This window comes from Triturus cristatus, chromosome 11 (genome assembly GCF_964204655.1).
Source record: "Triturus cristatus chromosome 11, aTriCri1.1, whole genome shotgun sequence".
NCBI lineage: Eukaryota > Metazoa > Chordata > Amphibia > Caudata > Salamandridae > Triturus > Triturus cristatus.
The window spans coordinates 747,866,643-747,889,202 of NC_140594.1; the positions used below are offsets into that span (position 1 = coordinate 747,866,643).

The following is a 22,560-nucleotide window of genomic DNA, read 5'->3' on the forward strand; positions in this document are numbered from 1 at the left end:
GTGGGGCCCTTCAGCATTTTCCTGCTTGCCGCATCTGTCCAGTTGCTTGCCCGCTGGCTAGTGGCCTCTGTGACGACGCACCCTGAAATCTTCTGCGCTGGTTTGGCTCCTCCAGACTGGCTCCCGCTTCTCTGCAAAGAAGAAGCACCCCAGACCTTCCTGGTCTGCACCAGAAGCAAGTCCTTTGTTCTTCGTGGGTTCCGCTTGCCAAGGCTTGGTGAGTCCTAGTCCAACTTCGACGCCGCCGACAGCAAGAGCCTTCGTGGGACAGCTCGCCTCCTGGTCCTGGTCGTCCTCGACGCTTCCTGGTCCTCCTGGCTGCAGCGACAAGCTTCACCTTCACCTGCAACTCTTCACGACATCGCCTGGTTCCTTCCTGGTTCCACGGGGTCACTGGCTAGTGTTCTTGACTCTGTCCCCTCTGCTTGCAGGTTTCTTCTCTTCTTGATCCCAGCCTTGGGATCCACCGGACACTCTCCCCTGACTGCCTGTCAGCATCTTTCTTCAGGCATCCATAGGAGTCGACGACGAAAACGACGCATCTTCACCCCTATGCACCCGCAGCCTGTGGGCTAGGTAACTTGGGTACTCCGGTGCTCATCAGGATAGTGACTATCCTAGTGTCTAGTTTTCAAGTCTCAACTTCCTAGCTACTCCGGAAGTGTCCTAAATCTACCGTTTTCTAAACTGTACTATTGCTATTGACTTTTACGCATTACGCGTGAGTGTTTCCACTCTGCACACGAATCCCGTGGGCCTCCCACTTCCTAACTAACGCTAGTGTAGTGTAGCCCCAGCGATTCCCTAGGCCTAGGCCTATTCTATTTCCGTGACAGTGGTTCTTATACCACTTATTTAGTATATGGTTTGCGTGGCCCCTAGGGCCTAACTGTATTACTTACCTGTGTGACTTACTGTATGCATTAATAAGACTGTGTTGTGCTTACCTCTAATCTCATAAAGAGTGCTGAGGGTTTGCTTAGAATAAATACACTTTATTTTATATATATATCTGTTGTGGTGTCCTTTCATTTGGTATTCAAGGGATTATATATGGTATCACAGCTGGCTTCACATGCCATTCAGAGTTTAGCCTAAGACTGCTCTTGTCCATGCTACCACTAGGATAGCTGGTCTATAAGGTTGACTTTACAACCAATCACCATAAGGGTATTTGGACTGATATAAGGTGTACACTATAACTAGTGACATCATACATCAGGCCAACTTCTCACATTGGTGAGCAGCGGTGGGATCTGAGCTTGCTGTTGTAATACCATTGTAATCTTGAGATACTAAATTGAAAGATCACACAGATATTGTCTAGGTACATATAACATAGATTATTATACTTAAGTCCTACTGGACTTTGTAGTTGTAGGTTGAAGGGAGTAACACACCCTGACTACAACTACTAGAAAGGTTTAGTAGATACAACTAGTGTAGGTAGGTGCACACACCACACCCTCACTAGATCATGTCTCTGAGAGTAGATCAAGTAGATGCTCTCTCAGGAGGATCAGGTCTGCAAAAGATCCCCTCTAGATATGATACCTTAACATTCCAGGAGATGAGACAATTGTGTACCTCCAGAGGAATAAAACAGGGTGCAAACCCTACCCTCCTTCAGTTAAGACAACTCCTAGAGGAGTATAATGCTCAGAGGGCATCTCAGGCAGGTGCCCTAGGCACAGAGGAGGGTCTACCCACCACAGAGGAGTCAGATGGGGCTTCAGATGGGGAGGTAGACAGCCAGAGCCAAGTAAGGAGACTTAGCCAGGCTAACTTAAGTTTACATGGGAGTTTGCATGGGGTCCCCCCATACAGACCCACAAGTAGGCATTCACAGAGAAGCAGGAGGGACAGATCCCCTTCAAGGGAATCCATCCACTCCCATGTCTCTAGCATCTCTAATGCTTCCTCTCACAGGGGAATGACTTCACCTGAGAGAAAGGAGCATGCAGCCAGAATGAGGGAGGCTAATCTGAGGATTCAGAGGGAAGAACTTGCCCTTGCCAAAGAGAAGCTTGCTCTGGCTAGAGAGCAAAAGTTAAGTGGGTTAGAACCCACTGGTGGCAGCAACATTCCTAGAGATAGAGACAGGCACTATGATAATAGAAACCTGAGCAAGATTGTCCCTCCCTACAAGTGTGGGGATGACATCCACAAATGGATAACTGCTTTGGAGAGAGCTTGCAAAGTACAGCAGGTACCCCAAAGTCAGTGGGCAGCTATCTTGTGGCTCTCCTTCTCTGAGAAAGGAAGAGACAAGCTCCTCACAGTTAGTGATGAGGATGCAGATAATTACACTGTCCTGAAGAGTGCTCTGATTGATGGGTTTGGCCTAACCACTGAACAATACAGGTTGTTGTTCAGGGATACCCAGAAGACACAGACTCAGGACTGGACTGACTTTGTAGATTGTGCCACTAAGGCTCTGGAAGGCTGGCTAATGGGAAGTAAGGTTAAGGACTATACAGGATTGTATAATTTGATCATGAGAGAGCAAATACTTAACAACTGTCAAAACCAGCTATTGCATCAACACCTGATTGATTCTGATCTGACTTCTCCCCAAGAATTGGGAAAGAAGGCAGATAGATGGGTCAGGACTAGAGTTAAGCAGAAAAACCAGAACCAGGGCGGTGATCAGAAAAAGGCAGACCAGAAGGGTAATGAGCAGAAACAAAAAGACCAGAAGTCTTCACCAGGCCCCCAAAAGGCTCAGGGGGAGGGTGGCTCCAAAAAGGATAAGAAGAAAGATGGCCAAAAGAAACCATGGTGCAACTATTGTAAGTCCAACTCACATTGGTTTAGTGAGTGCACCAAAAAGGATAAGCCCCCAGCCACCATTGCCCCTAAGGCAACTGTACCCCCTAGTTCAGCTGTAAGTGGTGGTTCCCAGCAAAAGGGTGTAGTAGGGTTAACCCTGGGAACTGAGGAGGATTCTGGCCTAGTCAGAGTACCTACTCAGGCTGTTCTGATCTGTGATGGGGACTTAGCTTTGTCCTCTACTGTAGGCCCCAGTAACCTGGGCAAGTACAGACAGACACCTTTTATCAACCAAAGAATGGCTCAGGCCTACAGGGACACTGGAGCTAGTGTCACAATGGTGACACCTGCTTTTGTGGACCCTGGACAGATCATACTAGGTGAGAATTACCTAGTGACCAACGCTAGCAATGCCACTACCTCCCATAGTGTGGCTATTGTTAACTTCTCCTGGGGAGGGGTAACTGGCCTCAAGAAAGTTGTTGTTAGTTCAGACCTTCCTGTAGAGTGTTTACTGGGCAATGATCTTGAAACTTCAGTTTGGTCTGAAGTGGAGTATAGGACCCATGCAGAAATGCTGGGGATAGATGCACATGTCCTTGCTGTGACCAGGTCACAGGCCAAAAAGTGCAACACTGAACAAGTGCTGGATCCTGAAACTATGGACCAGTCACAACCCAAGAGAAAGAGCAGTAGGGTTAAGGCTGTGCCTTCCCCCCTGCCTCAGGTGGTGGATCAGCCCTCCCAGGAGGATGATTCTGAGAGCCCTGAAGGAACTGTCCTAGAAGAACTTGAGCCTGATCAGGTTGAGTTTCTTGGGACAGGGGGACCTTCAAGGGCAGATCTGAGGCAGGCTCAATTAGACTGCCCCTCTCTTGAACCCCTCAGACAGCTGGCTGCTGCTGAGGCTGCAGGGAATGCTCAAGGTACCCATAGAGTGTATTGGGATGAAGGGCTACTGTACTCAGAGGCTAGAGACCCCAAGCCTGGTGCATCCAGGAGGTTGGTCATACCACTGAAGTTCAGGGGCTTCCTTCTAACCTTGGCCCATGATATTCCCCTTGCAGGACATTTAGGCCAGAACAAGACTTGGGACAGGCTTGTCCCTCACTTTCACTGGCCACATATGTCAGAAGATACAAAGGAGTTTTGTCGCTCCTGTGTCACCTGCCAAGCCAGTGGCAAATCAGGTGGCACCACAAAGGCCCCCCTCATACCACTACCTGTGGTGGGGGTCCCCTTTGAAAGAGTGGGCATAGATATTGTAGGACCAATGGACCCACAAACAGCATCTGGGCACAGATTCATACTGGTGATAGTGGACCATGCCACCAGGTACCCAGAAGCAATTCCCCTGAGGACCACAACAGCTCCTGTTGTGGCAAGGGCCCTGCTTGGAGTATTCTCCAGAGTGGGCTTTCCAAAGGAGGTCATTTCTGACAGAGGTGCCAACTTTATGTCAGGATACTTGACTGCAATATGGAAGGAGTGTGGTGTTAACTATAAGTTCACCACACCCTATCACCCACAGTGCAATGGGCTTGTTGAGAGATTCAACAAGACCCTAAAGGGAATGATAAAAGGATTACCAGACAAGCTTAGGCGAAGATGGGACATCCTTTTACCCTGCCTTCTGTTTGCTTACAGAGAGGTCCCACAAAAGGGGGTTGGCTACAGCCCTTTTGAGCTTTTGTTTGGGCATCTTGTAAGAGGACCCCTGTGTTTGGTGAAGGAAGGATGGGAGAGACCTCTCAGACAACCCAAACTAGACATAGTGGATTATGTACTTGGTCTCCGCTCCAGGATGGCAGAGTATATGAAGAAGGCTTCTAAAAACCTTGAGGCAAGCCAAGAACTCCAAAAAGCTTGGCATGACCAAAAGGCTGTACTGACTGTTTACCAGCCAGGACAGAAAGTGTGGGTGTTGGAGCCAGTGGCCCCAGCAGCACTCCAAGACAAATGGTCTGTACCCCACACTATTGTTGAGAAAAAGGGAGAAGTGACCTACTTGGTGGACCTTGGGACTCCCAGAAGCCCCCACAGGGTGCTTCATGTCAACTGATTGAAGGCATATGTTGACAGGGCAGACATGGGGCTACTCATGGCTACAGATGAGGGGCAGGAGGAAGAGAGTGACCCTCTCCCAGACCTGTTGACTCAGAACCCTGATGATGGCTCAGTTGATGGTGTGGTCTTTTCTGACAGCCTCACTGTCCATCAGCAACAGGACTGCAGACAAGTTCTGCAGGCCTACAGACATATGTTCTCTCTGACCCCAAGTCAGACAAACTGGTGCACCCATGAGGTGGACACTGGTGACAGTCTGCCTGTGAAGAGTAAAATCTACAGGCAACCTGACCATGTCAGGGACTGCATAAAAGTTGAGGTACAAAAGATGTTGGAGCTGGGAGTCATTGAACCTTCAGAGAGCCCTTGGGCTAGTCCTGTAGTCCTTGTGCCAAAACCTCACACCCAAGATGGTAAGAGAGAGATGAGGTTTTGCGTGGATTACAGAGGTCTCAATGCTGTCACTAGGACAGATGCCCACCCAATACCTAGGGCAGATGAGCTCATTGACAGACTGGCAGCTGCTAAGTTTTTGAGCACATTTGACCTAACAGCAGGCTACTGGCAAATCAGACTAGCTGAGAGTGCAAAGGCCAAAACTGCTTTCTCGACCCCAGGAGGACATTATCAATTTGTGGTAATGCCCTTTGGTTTGAAGAATGCACCTGCCACTTTCCAAAGGTTGGTGAATCAAGTCCTTACTGGGTTGGATGATTATTGTGCAGCTTATCTTGATGATATTGCTGTCTTTAGCTCCACCTGGGAGGATCACCTGGTCCACCTGAGGAATGTTTTAGAGGCCCTGCAAAAGGCAGGCCTCACTATCAAGGCCACTAAGTGCCAGATAGGGCAGAGCAAGGTTGTATACCTGGGCCACCTAGTTGGTGGGGGTCAGGTTCAACCACTGGAGAGCAAGATCCAGACCATAAAGGACTGGGCTCCTCCAACTACCCAGACTCAGGTCAGAGCTTTCTTGGGCCTGACTGGGTACTACAGAAAGTTTGTTAAGAACTATGGGTCCATAGTGACACCACTTAATGACTTGACCTCCAAGAAGATGCCAAAGAAAGTTCAGTGGACAGTAAGCTGTCAAAAAGCATTTGATGACCTGAAGCAGGCCATGTGCAGTGCACCTATTCTGAAAAGTCCAGACTACTCCAAAGAGTTCATTGTCCAGACAGATGCTTCTGAGTTAGGTGTGGGAGCTGTTCTTTCACAACTGAATGTAGATGGTCAAGACCAGCCCATTGCTTTTATAAGTAGAAGGCTGAACCCTAGAGAGAAACGTTGGTCAGCTATTGAGAGGGAGGCCTTTGCTGTGGTTTGGGCCCTGAAGAAGCTGAGGCCATACTTGTTTGGCACTCACTTCAAGATTCAGACAGACCATAAGCCCCTCTTGTGGCTCAATCAGATGAAGGGTGAAAATCCCAAACTTCTTAGGTGGTCCATTTCCCTACAGGGGATGGACTTCACAGTGGAACATAGACCTGGGACTGACCATGCCAATGCAGATGGACTCTCCAGATATTTCCACTTAGAACATGAAGACTCAACTGGTCAAGGTTAGTTTAATGTCCCTAAGTTTGGGGGGGGTTGTGTAGGAGAGTAGGGTCTGCTTTCTATGTTCACCCCCACTTTTTGCTTTTGCTTTACAGGTTTTCGACTTAGATGTGGCTGTGGGCCTGCTAATCAGACCCACAGCCCTGCTGTTCTCTCTCTAAATTAATACTATGTACTTTAGGTGCATAACCCATTTGGATAGGATCACCTTATTGGCCCCTGTACAGTGTACCCTAGGTACCCAGGGCATAGGTGTACCCTAGGCCTACCAGGGGCTGCAGCATGTATTATGCCACCCCTGGCCTGGCCTTCCATTTTGACACAACTGGCTGATCACTCAGCTGGGGCAAGGTCGTGTAATCACCCCTTGCTTAGGTGTAGTATTCCTATACCTAACTTACATATAGACACATGTGTACCTATTAGTCACTCCTATGGCAGGCCTTGACAATCCTGGAGGCAGAGTGCTTGGTAACATGTGAGATGGTGCTCTAGCATGAGCTGAGCCTGTCTGCAGCTTTCGGAACCTTGTCCTTATAGCTGTTCTATGATATAGCCTACCATATACTCTTAAAGTGCCTTATAATCTTAGACGGTTATGGTAACTATGGTTTGGCTTTATCGAAACATGTCGTGTAAGGTGTCTAACACTGTGGAATAATACCCCCATGCCATTTCTGGACATGAGAATATTATCCCCCCCTTCTAGAGGGAAAGACATGTTAAAATCATACTTCAACTGTTAGCCTCTGACCAAAGATTCAGCATCACAAAATGGATGCTGCTGCCACGACACAAGTCTGACCTCCTGCAGCTGGGAGTGATCCCAGCCAGGGAGGCCTGGACAATAGGTTTCCTGCTTGGGGAGGTGCTAGCACCTCCCCAGACAGCCTTTAGTGTATTGGGGCAGGGTGGGCTGAAAGGAATGAGACATGCCTGGGGCACACAAGGTGTTCCTTGCATAGTCCAGTTCAAACCGGCGCTGGGGCACTCCAGCCCCAGCTCTGGCGCGAAACTGGACAAAGGGAAGTGGGTGTAACCACCCCCTCCCAGGTCCCACCCATAAGGCGTGACCTAGCAGGTATCCCAGCCCCCCAGATTAGTATAAGAGTGGGAGTTGGGCCTCAAGACTTTAGATTATCCTGAACCTGCAAAACTGAACAGAAACTCTGGACCTTCGACATTCGACGAAAGAAGAAGACTGAAGAATCTCCCTTGTAGCCAAGGAGTGGCTACCCTGTGCAAACAGTCACCATCAAGAGACTACCCTTTGCTTTGCGACCGTTCTACGAGGAACCGACTGCAGAGCCCGACCAGAGCCTTGACTTCCAGACTTCTCCGACCCTCATCCACATCTGCAGCAGAGCTGAGATCCGTGGAGGCGACGAGCGACGTGGGACCGGCTACCTGGGAAAAGTGGCTAGTAACTTACAGCGCAGCTTCTGAGGTACCCTCGAAGTTGTGCACCGGGGATTGAGAAGCCCCAACCCCAAGCACCATCTGCACCGAAGATCAGCCCCCCACACTCCACGAGTCCTGCGTGGGGCCCTTCAGCATTTTCCTGCTTGCCGCGTCTGTCCGGTTGCTTGCCCGCTGGCTAGTGGCCTCTGTGACGACGCACCCTGAAATCTTCTGCGCTGGTTTGGCTCCTCCAGACTGGCTCCCGCTTCTCTGCAAAGAAGAAGCACCCCAGACCTTCCTGGTCTGCACCAGAAGCAAGTCCTTTGTTCTTCGTGGGTTCCGCTTGCCAAGGCTTGGTGAGTCCTAGTCCAACTTCGACGCCGCCGACAGCAAGAGCCTTCGTGGGACAGCTCGCCTCCTGGTCCTGGTCGTCCTCGACGCTTCCTGGTCCTCCTGGCTGCAGCGACAAGCTTCACCTTCACCTGCAACTCTTCACGACATCGCCTGGTTCCTTCCTGGTTCCACGTGGTCACTGGCTAGTGACCTTGACTCTGTCCCCTCTGCTTGCAGGTTTCTTCTCTTCTTGATCCCAGCCTTGGGATCCACCGGACACTCTCCCCTGACTGCCTGTCAGCATCTTTCTTCAGGCATCCATAGGAGTCGACGACGAAAACGACGCATCTTCACCCCTATGCACCCGCAGCCTGTGGGCTAGGTAACTTGGGTACTCCGGTGCTCATCAGGATAGTGACTATCCTAGTGTCTAGTTTTCAAGTCTCAACTTCCTAGCTACTCCGGAAGTGTCCTAAATCTACCGTTTTCTAAACTGTACTATTGCTATTGACTTTTACGCATTACGCGTGAGTGTTTCCACTCTGCACACGAATCCCGTGGGCCTCCCACTTCCTAACTAACGCTAGTGTAGTGTAGCCCCAGCGATTCCCTAGGCCTAGGCCTATTCTATTTCCGTGACAGTGGTTCTTATACCACTTATTTAGTATACGGTTTGCGTGGCCCCTAGGGCCTAACTGTATTACTTACCTGTGTGACTTACTGTATGCATTAATAAGACTGTGTTGTGCTTACCTCTAATCTCATAAAGAGTGCTGAGGGTTTGCTTAGAATAAATACACTTTATTTTATATATAAAACTGTTGTGGTGTCCTTTCATTTGGTATTCAAGGGATTATATATGGTATCACAGCTGGCTTCACATGCCATTCAGAGTTTAGCCTAAGACTGCTCTTGTCCATGCTACCACTAGGATAGCTGGTCTATAAGGTTGACTTTACAACCAATCACCATAAGGGTATTTGGACTGATATAAGGTGTACACTATAACTAGTGACATCATACATCAGGCCAACTTCTCACACCCTGCAGTCACTCCTCTTGTCCTACTCTCATAATGTTGCATCGCTCATCGTGCACTCACATGGGCACTCTTGTCACCCACACAGTGCAGAGGGTTAATGTGCCTGCTACAAAGAATATGTACCATGCAGATCCCAGAAATGAGTGTGAGTAAACTATGAGTAGTGCTATAAAAAATGAAATGTTTGTCAGAAAGGTGCTATAGATAGATGCGGTGCATTGTTGGTGAGTGGCAGTGAAGGAATTCATGGAGAAGGAGGAAACGGGGGTGGGGCATCAAAAAAGACTGATGCACCGGGTGCGACCAGCGTTAGGACCAGCCCTGACTGGGAGTGTTAGCCCCCCCACTCTGAAGTTCTGGTCTAGTGGCTCCCCTGCTTCTGGCTATTATTTACATTTGTAGTGTGCTACTGTTACCAAAAGATGTCCTGGGGCTAATAACTATCTACTGCCTCAAGGCAAATGAGAAACACACAGAAGGAGAAGGAGAACCAGCCAAATGGGGTAACCTACAGAGCATAGAGAAAGGTTTTTATATCTTCCTAAAGGATAATATATTCTTGGTGGAACGAAGCAAAGGAGGATGCAAGTTCCATAACTGCATGACCTGCATCAAAACAGCGAGACAGACAACTCATGCCTTCTTGAATTAGGGAACAATAAGCAGAGTGGCACCTGCCGAGAGGAGCATACGGGTCCGACCCGTATGCTTGGTGATGAGAGGATGAGAGAGGACAGCAAGGGAGTGAGATAATTTGATTGAAGAGGTCAGGGATGAGGAGAAATGTGAATTGCCAAAGAGAAGTGTGGACACGCAAGATGTGAGTGCGATCCAAAGGTGAGGGCTTCTGTTAGAACAAAGGGGAGATGTGAAAGAGGAATGGGCGGACTGGAGAGGTGTAAGATACAAATAGACAAAAATTTGAATGGAGAGATGAGGTGAATGAGAAGTGCTGAGGGGCACGGGAGGTGACAGGGCCAGAGAGGCCATGAGATAAATGTGAGAGACTGTTAGAGATGAGGGCAGTGAAAAGACAGAATGGCAAGAGGTGATTAAAGGTGAAGTGAGAGGTTGAATGGGGAGAATTCAGAAGTTGTAAAAAGGGGTGAAAGAAAATGGCCTGCAAAGTGAGAGAGGGATCCGGGGTTAGGAGAGGAGAGAGGGATGGAAGGGAGGGGGTGAGAGGAAAGCTGCATGGGTAAATGGCTTAACTCTGCACAAAACCGCCAGGGTTTTAAGGGACCCCTGCTTCTCCCGGTCAGGTCCATGTAAGCTTCTAATGTGGCAGCACGTATTGCTGCAGAGTGGAAGGCCCTTAACAAAGGTTGACTTGAAATCTTTCTGATGATAATTGCTGTATTTTGGTTATAAATGGATACTGATTGGGGGAAATCTTTCCTCAGTGTTACTGTGTGTAACAAATGTCAAAATAATGAAGCAATGCTATCCCAAAATACGCGGCATCACATAACCTCATTTACATTTTCACCCCACGCAATTTAGTCAACAGGTTTAGACATTTTTGTCAGGAGGGGGTCCTTACGCCTCAAAATGTTGACAGGGGGGTCTCGGCATCCAAAAGTTTGAAGACCTCTGTCCTAGGAGAACAGAAAGATTTGGTGAGAAAATACTCTAACATTTGCCTTTTTATCAGAATACAAGAAGCGGGGAAGTAGGCATTCCTGCTGGGAGGCTGAACACCAAGCGGAGGCATTTTGTTTCTCGGGAAGCACAGTCCACAGGGACACCTAATTGTACAACCACTTGCTTAGTACCGATAGCTCACTTATGTTCGCCACACACATTACACCACTCTGAGTTCTGCCTTCATTGCATGAACCAGGAGGATCCATGTATTTCAATCAGTGAGAGGTCTGTGTGTCCGCCCAGGTAAAAGAGAGACCAACATGACATTCAAGTTCACCTGCTGACGAAGCAAACCTTGGTACAAAAATGTTATCTGCTTTTTGAAGAACATAGGTGGGGAGAGGTGGGCCTCCTACAGATCAATATGGACTTCTGTCAACAACACCGCCTCCCATTTCCAAGAAATATTTGATTTGTAGCCAGAACAGAAGTTCAGCCGACTGTGGATATGCAGGGTAAAAAGCCCCAAATGCCAGTTTCGGAGAGCCAGCTAAAGGGGGTATTCCAGTGAAGGTAGACTTGCATTGAAAAACACAGGTGTCCCATACATACCGAAGAGCCAGAAGACATCGTAGGAAATCTTTTCTTTCCTGGTTAGAAGGCAATTTTTCACATTAGAATAGTGAAGGGGAAACTGAGATTAAGCGAGTGAAAATATTTACTTAGCTCACCTTTGCATCTATCTAGAAGCAGCTACCACCAGAGCTCGGACTCTGGCTCTTTCCCTCTCAGATCGGAAGTAGAAAACCCCAGGTGCCTCTGTTCACACCAGTGGCAAGTACAATGAGGAGAGTTGTGCAGTCTGACACATGTCTAGCTCCGTCCTTAAATTGCGTTTTTAGTAGAACTTAGAAGGCAACTAACTTTGCAGCCAGAGTGACATTCAAGATTAAAGACAACGCTAAAGAAAAGTTTAAATGAGTACTGTGTTGTTGCAATTCGGGTGAAATAATGACTTAAAGGGCAGAGTGGAGAGAGAGACCGAGGCAAAGAAAGAGACGATCAGCTTTGATCTTTGCTAGTTGCATACTTGCACTACATTACCGCCAGCTTTTGTTTAGGACAGTACTCGGAGGCAGTGATCTGCCAACTCACACGGTGATACAGTGTGTCAGACGATTTCGGCTCCGTTCACACAGTAACCCGGTAAAAAAAAAGAAGCAAAAACCACACGGAGGCAGGAAAAGATATGTAGAAACCACTGCAGAGCGTGGCTTTCCTGCTTGTTATCGCAGGTTGTAAGCAGTCGATGTCCATTAAGAGGTGTGAATACACCCCAGGACAACGGCAACGTCCTCAGTGACGCTTTTTTTTTTTTTTGGGAGGGGTCAGTGGGTGGAGATTTTTGGGGGAGTGGGAGGGTTGTTCGAAGGCAGGGAGAGCCTCTTGGTAGCTCTCGGCATGGGGCCCGCCCCCCTTCACAGGGTGACGTTTCTTTATAAATTGGCAGGTATAGAGAACGTCGGTACAAAAAGGGAATAGGTAACTCATTTTCTGTTAGTTATCCCTATGATGACTCAGCTATCGAAGCAAGAGTTTAATGGCCGAAGAGTTGTTCAAAAACCACAAAAACGAGATAGGTGCTACAAATTGAGATAAGATACCTTGCAAGGCCAAAGGGTAACTTCACTGCTGTCCTCGACCCATTCTTTTTTTTTTTTTTTTGGACAATTTAAGGATGCAGAGGGCAATGAAAGGCACTCGTTTCCTGCTCCAGCAGACAACAGCTAACCTCGTGGGCTCCGTCTTGCACTGCGCCAGGGCCATGTCCTTCTTTCCTCCGCTTCAGGTGTCTGTCCCCTCTGCACTTCTGCAGCCGCTCGCAGTCCCTCAGAGGCTAATGCTGGGGCCCGGGCCGTCAAATGTTCCCCCACGTATCCAGGCAGCCGGAGGAAGACAATTGATCGGACACATGCACCCTGAGATATTCCAGGTAAGGTGCGCCAAGGTGTTAGGCACCTGTGTAACAATAATACGATATAGCATGCACCTGGGATGCTTTATTTTTTATTTTTTATTGATGCTGCTGTATGAATAATTACATGGAATTGAAATGCAGATAATTTTTCTTTTTCCATTTGGTATTGTGAAATATGATGAACCAATTAAACAATCGTTGGCAATGCCAAAAGGTGTTGTTTATAACTGAACTGAAAGTGCCTCTTCAGTCACTGGTGAGTTTAGGCATTCAATAAGTCATCGTAAAAATGCTTTGTCATTCATTCTTGCCCTCATGCATCCATTCATTCACCCACTGAAACTTTCTTGTGTTCACCATCTAACTCATTCACCTACAGGTTTGTGAAACCTGGAGAATCGATATATAGTATGAGACATAAACAGGCTCCCTGTAATTAAACTGCAACGAAGGAACAAATGATGCAAAAAGGCTGACCAAACTACACAAAGATAGGACAACTAGGTCGCACTTTTGTGTCATCTATGAGCTTTGACAAATGACACAAACTTATACAAAATGATTGTTTAGGAAATACCATTATAGACATGCAACATATTCTATTCAAATTGTATTCTCTATCAGCTGTCCTGAATGTAGGGACAAATCGGTAATGTAAAGTATCATTTCCTGTGTAATTTAATTTGCGTGATAATGCAATGCTGCAGTCAGCAGGAACAGAGTCTACTACGTGTAATAAAATTAGCACCCCTCATTTTATGGATCCCAGTTATGTTTTAAAAGCTTTCTTTATTTTTGGATGTTCTATGGGTTCACACAACAGTACTTCATGGAGCCATTTAATTTAGGTACAGCCATACTGCATTGATATATATCTTATACCTGCCTCATAGCTTTTGTGTATCTCACTGTGCTAGTATTGTTATCTGCAAAGGTGGGGACTGCCAGTGGCGTAACACAGGCCCCCGCTGCCCCCGCGGTGCGGGTGCAGCCCAAGCTCCATGGGGCCCCCTCAGCACAATACTCTGGCTGGAGAGCTCCTGATTGAGTCCGGAGGGGGCCCCACCACATACTTTGCAGGGAGGCCCCCTCAAGTTTGGTTATGCCAGTGTGGACTGCGCTATATCAATAACTTCTATAAATAAATTAAGTAATTCAACCAGGCATGGGTTTTGGATTACAATGGTCAAAAACCAGACTAGCTCAGACAGTGCTGAATTTGAGCTGCTTGTTGGCAGTGAGCACCAGAGGTAAAGAAAGACAGAACAAGAATTGGCACTGCCAATAGGTCTGGCTTTGAAAGACTTTTGTATGGTAATGTAAAGCATCACAAGTAAATTGCATGGGAATGAATATATATTTGGGTGGAAGAAAATAATTGTAGAATAATATTGATGTAGATGAAAAGGTCCCATGACAGTTGTACTGTCAAGCCAGGTCTAAAACCCCATATAGGATAATGACTGCCCTCCTACCATCTGTGCTGCTGCCAGAAAAAAAACAATAACAATTATCTACCCATCTAAGACACTTTAATGGCATTACAATGCCATGTGTGTGCCCCTGAAAGTTTAAGCTCCGGCAGCAGGATAAATAAACAAAATGATCACAGCTGTGTTGAGGGCAACCACTTTTTGTGTGGGGGCATACAACTTCTGCCCATTCAAAACATGCGCTCCTGACTCCCAACTTTTGGACAGAGCCAAAGCCCCTCTCTAGTACTGCTAAAATAACTGTCTGGTGATGCCTGTGCTGTCAAGCAAGACCATACAAAGAAACAAGTAAAAAAATAGCAGACACCACAAATAATTATTTCTTATAGCTTAAATAAAAGTACTAGCACCATGCAGCTTATTAATGCTTGTTTCAATAAACTCAGAATCAAAAAAGTGAGATTCAAATGGTTGACTAGGAGGTTATGGACATATCGCTGCAGCACAGCCTCTACTCACTAGTCTATTTTAAAGCCCTCTGGTTTATATCAAACTGTCCAGTCAGGTACATGATGCCCAGACAGGTTAATATGCTTGAGAAGGTTTTGAGTGTTGAGATAAGTTTGTAATATGGACACTACAGGCCGCATTAACCAGTGGTGCGTGCCTTTCTGGCCTGCCAGGCCAGCAGAAGCTATGTTCTCTATACATTTGTTGGTGGACTGAATCAGTGGTGCTCCCATTAATGAAATATCACTGAAGCCAAAATAAATGTGGAAAATCCAAGAGTAACACTAAAAACAAGTGTAGCAGGTGTGTGGCACCCATTCAGCAGGAATGTGGCACGGATCGGGTATGCAGCCAGCTGGTGGTGCGTTTTGGAGCACTGGTATAGTAGAGTACTGTAATTTACAGACAGCACAATAGCTGTAGAGCTGACAACTACATTTGAATAGGCACGCAGTTTTACTGTTAAAACTATGTAGCACACAAGCAATAATGTGTGGAATCCGGGTTCAGCAAATATTTATCATTTGCGCATCACCAAGTAAAGTCTCTTGATTTGTTTTAATTGTATTAAAATATCACACTTCAGAATTACAAAAAAAATGCTTAATTTGTACTTACCTAATTGCTAATATATTTTGAAATGTGCAGAGTTCATTTACAGGTATTTAAATGTTGCTGTAGTTAGAAACAGACTGATATCCTACTAACTTTCCTTTCACTTTCTGTACCCCGGCAAGATTGTCACATAGACCACTTTTACAAAATCCTCTCACTTTGCTGTCAGAGAAATAAAAGTAAACACCAGTTCCCTAATAAGAGGAAGTTTTTCAGAAGACATACACTGCTCAGCAAATTTGACAAGATAAACACAACATGTAAAGGCATCAACTTTGCTTATTCAACTTTGAACTCTTGCATGCTTGTTTACAGTGCTGCTGCAGCATCCCTTGCACCCCTACTTTTAGCACCTTTGCAGCGCACATCATATTTAGGAATTCAAGCGTGCCTAGTGGGGATCGCTAAATATACACTGGAGCTGCCACACTAGCACCTTCATTGTAGGCTCCGTGAACTATTAAGCAGGTGCCGTGTACTTTTCGTCCTGCTGGGTATTTGTTTTATTTTCAGAAACGAACTTCCAAAGTGGCAGCGTGTTACTGAAAAACAAACAATTAGAGCACAGCTTTCCAAACTTTTCATGTTGGTGACACACTTTTTGGAGAGAAGTCATTTTGGGACCCAGTAAGGCAGTGTAGCAAGGGAGCGTAGCGAGCGAGCCCGAACAACCTAAGGGGGGTTCGGGGGGGTTCTCCCTCCAGAAGAACATTTTGAAAGAAAAGTTGGCAAATGGTGCATTTTCAAGCAAATTTTGAGAAAGCAGGAAGGTTACTAAAGCAATTGTGAATCTGTTCTAACAAAGACAGTGACTGGCAAAACTGGGTGTAAGGTTAGGTTTGTGCCTGAAGCAAGAATATAATCATGCACACATTGACACATGTCCCAGTGATTTATGGCACAAGAAGGGCTGGTTCACGCACTGCCAACCCTTTCAACCATGCACAAAGTCCGCCTGCTGGCGAGCGAACCCGAACCGCCCAAGAGGGGTTCGGGGGGCTTCTTCCCCCGGAGAAAATTTTGAAAAAAAAGTGGACAAATGGTGCATTTTCAAGCAAATTTGAGAACACAGCAAGGTTAATAAAGCAATTGTGAATCAGTTCTAACAAAGACAGTGACTGGCAAAACTAGGTGTAAGGTTAGGTTTGTGCCTGAAGCAAGAATATAATCATGCACACATTGACACATGCCCCAGGGATTTAGGGAACAAAAAGGGCGGGTGCACGCACTGCCAACCCTTCCAACCATGCACAAAGTCCGCCTGCTGCCTTGCTGAATATGAGTTATACAAAAATCCATTCAGGAAGGGGAAATTGTGAGTGGTAAAAGAATCATGCAACTTATCAGCTGGTCTCTGTGCATTGAACTCAGATGGGACCGCTCTCCGCTTCTAAGTGCTGTAATATACAGGCAATATAGTTACCAATGTTTTGGAAGTATGGAAGGGTGAGTCAATCTTGCTGTAATTCTGACTGATGTTTTCAGTCACAGAAAGACACTGCATCAAGAATGTGCTGAAAACCTGACTTCACCTCATTTCCTAGTGAGATTTCTCAGTGAAGCAGGATAAAGCGCTATGAATTTTCCTGATTAACCATGGACCATTCTCTTGTGGGAAACCTGTAACAATGTCCAGTGAGTGACAGAGTAACACGACTAAACAGCATTATGTACAGTTGAATACCACATTCTTCATAAGTCATAGCGCTTCTTTCCAATAAAAAGTCTTATTATAGTTATAATAGTTCCTTCCAGCATGCAGGGCACCCACACAATACCAGCACGGGCCTACAATAGAAGATACATTGAATGGTTCATTGCATGAGAAAAAGAGAAATTTACGAACAATCTACTAATATCTCCTTAATAAAGGTCTGTACAAGTTTTCTTATTTTAAAATGAGAGTAACAATGTTAAACTATTAATGGCTCACAATGAACTATCACATCTGAAATCATAAAAACTGAATTCCATCCCCTGGTGATGCTCACAAACAAAACAAACTTACCCTAGTGACCTGGTTGTCAACCGAAGCCTTCACTTAAGAATACGCCAGAAAACATAGATACCAAACAGAGGGGTATTACAAGACAACCCCACAAGCTCTACCCCTGACATCCTCATCCAAATCCAAGAGGAAAAATGCTTCTTTGCTACACAGTTTAAGACCAAAGGATTGACATCACCCAAGCAGGCAAATAACATAAAATGCATTCTGAAAAATGATATGGGTGAAAGCAATAAAACGGATGGCAACATTCAGAACATGAACATAAGCTAGTAATGCACTTACAGGAGAAGGAAAGTACTCTATGAACCCAAGATGTTAAGCGTTATTCCTTCTAAAAGCACCAACACATCGAAAGTTACAAAAAAGGCAACACATTTGTGGGGAAGGGGGCGGTGCTAGAGCAAAAAAAACTGTGCCCCCTCTCTCTCTCTCTCTCACCCTCATCCCTCTCTCTGTCTCCCTACCTCTGTCTCACTCTGTCGCCATCTGTCTCCTGCTCTCTGTCTCCAGCTCTCTGTCTCCCTCTGTTTCTGTCCCTCTGTCTCTGTTCCTCTGTCTCCCTCCCTCCCTCTCCCTCCTCTCTCTCCCTCTGTCTCCCTCTGTCTGTCTCCCTCTGCCTGTCTCCCTCTGCCTGTCTCCCTCTGTCTCTCTTCTCTGACTCTCTCCCTCTGTCTCTCCCTCTCTCTGTCTCCCTCTCTCTCTGTCTCCCTCTGTCTCCCTCTCTCTCTGTCTCCCTCTCTCTGCCTCTCTGTCTGTCTCAGTCTCTGCCTCCATCTGTCTGTCCCTGTCTCTGCCTCTATCTGTCTGTCTGTCCCTGTCTCTGTCTGTCCTTGTCTCCCTCCCTCTGTCTCCCTCTCCGTCACTCTGTCTGTCTCTGCCTCTATCTGTCTGCCCCTGTCCCTGTTTCTATCTGTCTGTCTGTCCCTGTCTCTGTCTGTCTCTATCTCTGTCTGTTTCTGTCTCCCTCCCTTTCTCTCTCTGTCTCCCTCCCTCTCTCGGTCTCTCTCTCCCTCTCTCACTCACTCTGTCTCTCTCTGTCTCCCTCACTCCCTCTGTCTGTCTCCGTCTGCCTCCCTCCATCTGTCTCCCTCCATCTGTCTCCATCCCTCTGTCGCCCTCCTCCCTCTGTCTGTCTCCCTCTGTCTGTCTCCATCCCTCTGTCTCCATCCCTGTCTCCCTCTCTCTCTCTCTGTCTCCCTCCTTCTCTCTCCCTCTGTATTCCTCCCTCTGTCTTCCTCCCTCTGTCTTCCTCCCTCTGTCTTCCTCCCTCTGTCTCCATCCCTCTGTCTCCATCCCTCTGTCTCCATCCCTCTGTGTCCCTCACTCTGTCTACCTCACTCTGTCTCCCTCTGTCTCTGTCTCCCTCTGTATCTGTCTCCCTCTGTCTCTGTCTCCCTCTGTCTCCCTCTGTCTCTGTCTCCCTCTGTCTCCTTCTCTCTCTGTCTCCCTCCCTCTGTCTCCCTCTATCTGTCTCCCTCTCCCTCGCTCTGTCTACCCCGGACTCCATCCCTCTGTCTCCCTCCCTCTGTCTCCCTTTCTCTCTGTCTCCCACGGTTTCCCTCTCTCTCTGTCTCCCTTCCTCTGTCTGTCTTCGTCTGTCTCCCTGTGTCTGTCTCCCTCCCTCTGTCGTCCTCCTCCCTCTGTCTGTCGCCCTCTGCCTCCCTCTCTCCCTCCCTCTGTCTCCCTCCCTCTGTCTCCCTCCCTCTTTCCCTCTCTGTCTCCCTCTCTCTGTTGGTCTCTGTTTCCTCCCTCTCTCTCCATCCCTCTGTCTCCCTCTCTCCGTCTCCCTCCTTCTCTCTCCCTCTGTATTCCTCCCTCTGTCTTCCTCCCTCTGTCTTCCTCCCTCTGTCTCCATCCCTCTGTCTCCATCCCTCTGTCTCCATCCCTCTGTCTCCATCCCTCTGTCTCCATCCCTCTGTCTCCCTCACTCTGTCTCCCTCACTCTGTCTCCCTCTGTCTCTGTCTACCTCTGTCTCTGTCTCCCTCTGTCTCTGTCTCCCTCTGTCTCTGTCTCCCTCTGTCTCCTTCTCTCTCTGTCTCCCTTCCTCTGTCTCCCTCTATCTGTCTCCCTCTCCCTCGCTCTGTCTACCCCGGACTCCATCCCTCAGTCTCCCTCCCTCTGTCTCCCTTTCTCTCTGTCTCCCATGGTTTCCCTCTCTCTCTGTCTCCCTTTCTCTGATTGTCTTCGTCTGTCTCCCTGTGTCTATCTCCCTCCCTCTGTCTCCCTCCTCCCTCTGTCTGTCGCCCTCTGCCTCCCTCTCTCCCTCCCTCTGTCTCCCTCCCTCTGTCTCCCCCCCCTCTGTCTCCCTCCCTCTTTCCCTCTCTGTCTCCCTCTCTCTGTCGGTCTCTGTTTCCTCCCTCTGTCTCCCTCCCTCTGTCGCCCTCCTCCCTCTGTCTGTCACCCTCCTCCCTCTGTCTGTCACCCTCTGTCTGTTGCCCTCTGCCTCTCTGTCTCTCTCTCTCTGTCTCCCTCTGTCTCCCTCCTTCTGTCTTCCTTTCTCCGTCTCCCTCTGTCTGTCACCCTCTGTCACCTCACCCCAACTTGCTGGGCACACACACAGCCGCACCCGAGCACTTCACAGGTCTTTAAAAGTCCATTTACTTGTTAATGAGGCTTTGTTGTGAATCGCCCGGCCCCCAATGAGCAGAGTGTCTAGGAAAGCCTCTTAATTAGCAGCATAAGTGCCCGCGACACACACAACATTTGCAGGCGACACAGTACTGTGTCGGGTCACACAGTTTGGAAAGTTATGAGCTCTCACACGCACAAAGTTGAGGCCATTAATTGACTCGCCTGTCCTGCTAGGTCGGTTAATCTAGTGACTGTCTCCCTGACCTAAATACAGATATATCCGGTTCTTTAACAATACTTTATTTGCTATGGTTTTGGAGCAATTACAATAGGTCTCCTGCAGTCGAAGAATTCATTTAATTATTTATAAAGTTTTATATATCGCCAACATGACCGTAGAGGTTATCAAAATGCTTTACAAATGGCCAGGCAAGAAGAAACAGGCAGATTGAACAGCAAACATACTCGCGAACAGTACACAATAGACCAACTTCACAGGTGGGGGCAACGACCATCTCAAGGTCCAGGCCAACAAATCAATAAACAAGGTCATAGCAGGAGATAATAACCATGGGTGTAGACACTGAGGAATATCAGTGGCCAGAGAGTAAAGTGAGGGGGTTCTAGAGCATAATCAGGGTACAGCTCAACCAGTCCAAGAAGGAAATAGTAATTTTCAGTACCAAAAGCAGGTTTTCCTCCCATTATCTTCCAATTTGTGTAGGTGATTTGTAAATGGAAGGACTTTTAGGTGCTGCAGTTTTAGGTGTCTTTATTTTATTATTTAAGTAGGAAATTCTGATATATATGGATCGTTTTCATTTAATGAGATTATTTGAGATTTATAATCCACATATGGTAAACTACTTTTAAGTACCGTGTGTTTTTAAGGCTTAAAACCAAAATATACTATTTGACTGACTGACCTTTAAGGCCTTGCTAAAGTTGTGGAACTCGTTACCACTAGATAATAATCAGTCACTCATGAACTTACGAAAACAAGCATTGGCATAGCCAATAGGTCTCGCCTTTGGGACCTTGTAAGTAAAAAAAAAAAACTGAAGTATAAGACTTCACGTTTACATTTACTTTATATTTAGGAAGCAGTCAATGTAAACGTGAAGTCTTACACTTCAGGTTTTTTTTTTTACTTACAAGGTCCCAAAGGCGAGACCTATTGGCTATGCCAATGCTTGTTTTCGCAGCAATCGATTACCCCAGCAACAGCATTAAAGTACAGCGTCTGGATCAACTTCAGCAATGCAGCCTGAGTTACGACCTACAGAGAACAAAGTCTGTGTTAGCAACCAGCGGCGCGGTTGCAATCACGCACAACTCATGGCTAATTGAAAAGAATAGCAACATGCAGGACTCCTTAAAATAATTATTTGAAGGCGTAAACCATGATCCGCCGTAATCAAGGTGAAATAATGGGGCCCTGCTGTTTTCCAGGCAGTATGGTGTGCGCTTTGTATGTTGTTAGTTGTAGTTCGGTGCATTTCAAAGGAGAGTTGAAGTTTTTCCCTTCGTTCTGACCCAGTGTGTCCAAAATGTGATCGTCCTGAAGTTGTTTGGCTTTACAGCAGAATCACCTAATCGTCACACTCCTAACCTAGACAGCGTGTAACAGTGGAGGGGCTGTGGTTAGTTCAGTGGAGGGGCTGGAGTTAGTCCAGTGGAGGGGCTCGGGTTAGTTCAGCATCTGGTTTGGTAACGCCATACGGCTGCTCTAAAGGCTCTCCTGCTCATTCTGCCCTGGAGCTGTGCTGTGGGACAGCTGCTGCGGTCAATGCTGAGCAGTGCTGTGGGTGCCTTTGTCAGTGTGCCTGAAGCTGTGGGAGACCTGCTGCAGCCAGCGGTGGGCAGTGCTGTGGGTGAGCGGGAGAGCTGCTGTAGCCAGCAGTGGGCAGTGCTGTGGGTGAGCGGGAGAGCTGCTGCAGCCAGCGGTGGGCACTGCTGTGGGTTCCCCGTCACTGTGCGGTAGGAGAGTGGATGTAGCTAGTGCTCAGCTATGCTGTGGTTGTCCTCTTCACTGTGCTGTAGGATAGCATATATAATTAAAACTAGGTAGTGCTGTGGCCTCCTCACTATCACTTTCTGTCTACGGTTTCTGATTCCCTACATAGACGTGCTGCGGTCACGGCTTCCTACGTCAGAGAGGACTCGGCAGTGCTCTTGGGCAGCTCAGCTCGCTGGCCCACCGCAGCTGACTCACGTTCAAAGTTTGCTGTGGTCACAGATGAAAAGACGGACTTTGGGTCTGGAGCTGAAAATATCGAGAGGTTTCTTTCCGACGTGCATCTACTTGGGACAGCTGTGGGAGCACGGCCCTCCTCTGTCATCAGTGATGACCCGAGATTGTCTGCAGTGGTGTCTGTAGAGACGTCCGCACTGATGTACGTAGAGCAGAGAGATGCAGATCAACTGCATGAAAACACCACGAGCCCGCGCCACAAAAGGAATATGTGTGTCAGACTGCAGCTGCCCCCACTCTCTCAATGCACATTTTATGTATATTCAAAATGCACAGGATTCACAAAGAACGAAGTCTGGGATGCTCCTGTGCAACACCGCGTCATGCTTACATATTTAACTTTTCTGCAAAGCATGACTGGGCTCTTTACGGTGTGTGAAGTGGAGCACTCACGTCATTCTATTATCATGTGCGCAACAGAAGAG

At 47.4% G+C, this 22,560-nt stretch overlaps 1 protein-coding gene and 1 long non-coding RNA gene across 3 annotated transcripts in view; one reads left to right on the forward strand and one right to left on the reverse strand.

Moving 5' to 3' along the window:
- The window catches only part of LOC146785403 (uncharacterized), a 259,272-nt gene that overhangs the window by 23,315 nt on the left and 213,397 nt on the right, over positions 1-22,560 (reverse strand). The window lies entirely within an intron of this gene.
- LOC146785404 (alanine--glyoxylate aminotransferase-like) overlaps positions 12,171-22,560 on the forward strand; it is a 309,868-nt gene continuing 299,478 nt past the window's right edge. Inside the window, exon 1 of the mRNA XM_085634415.1 lies at positions 12,171-12,755. Within this exon, the coding sequence (XP_085490541.1) occupies positions 12,501-12,755 (255 nt within the window). The 5' untranslated portion in view covers positions 12,171-12,500. The remainder of the gene's footprint in view (positions 12,756-22,560) is intronic.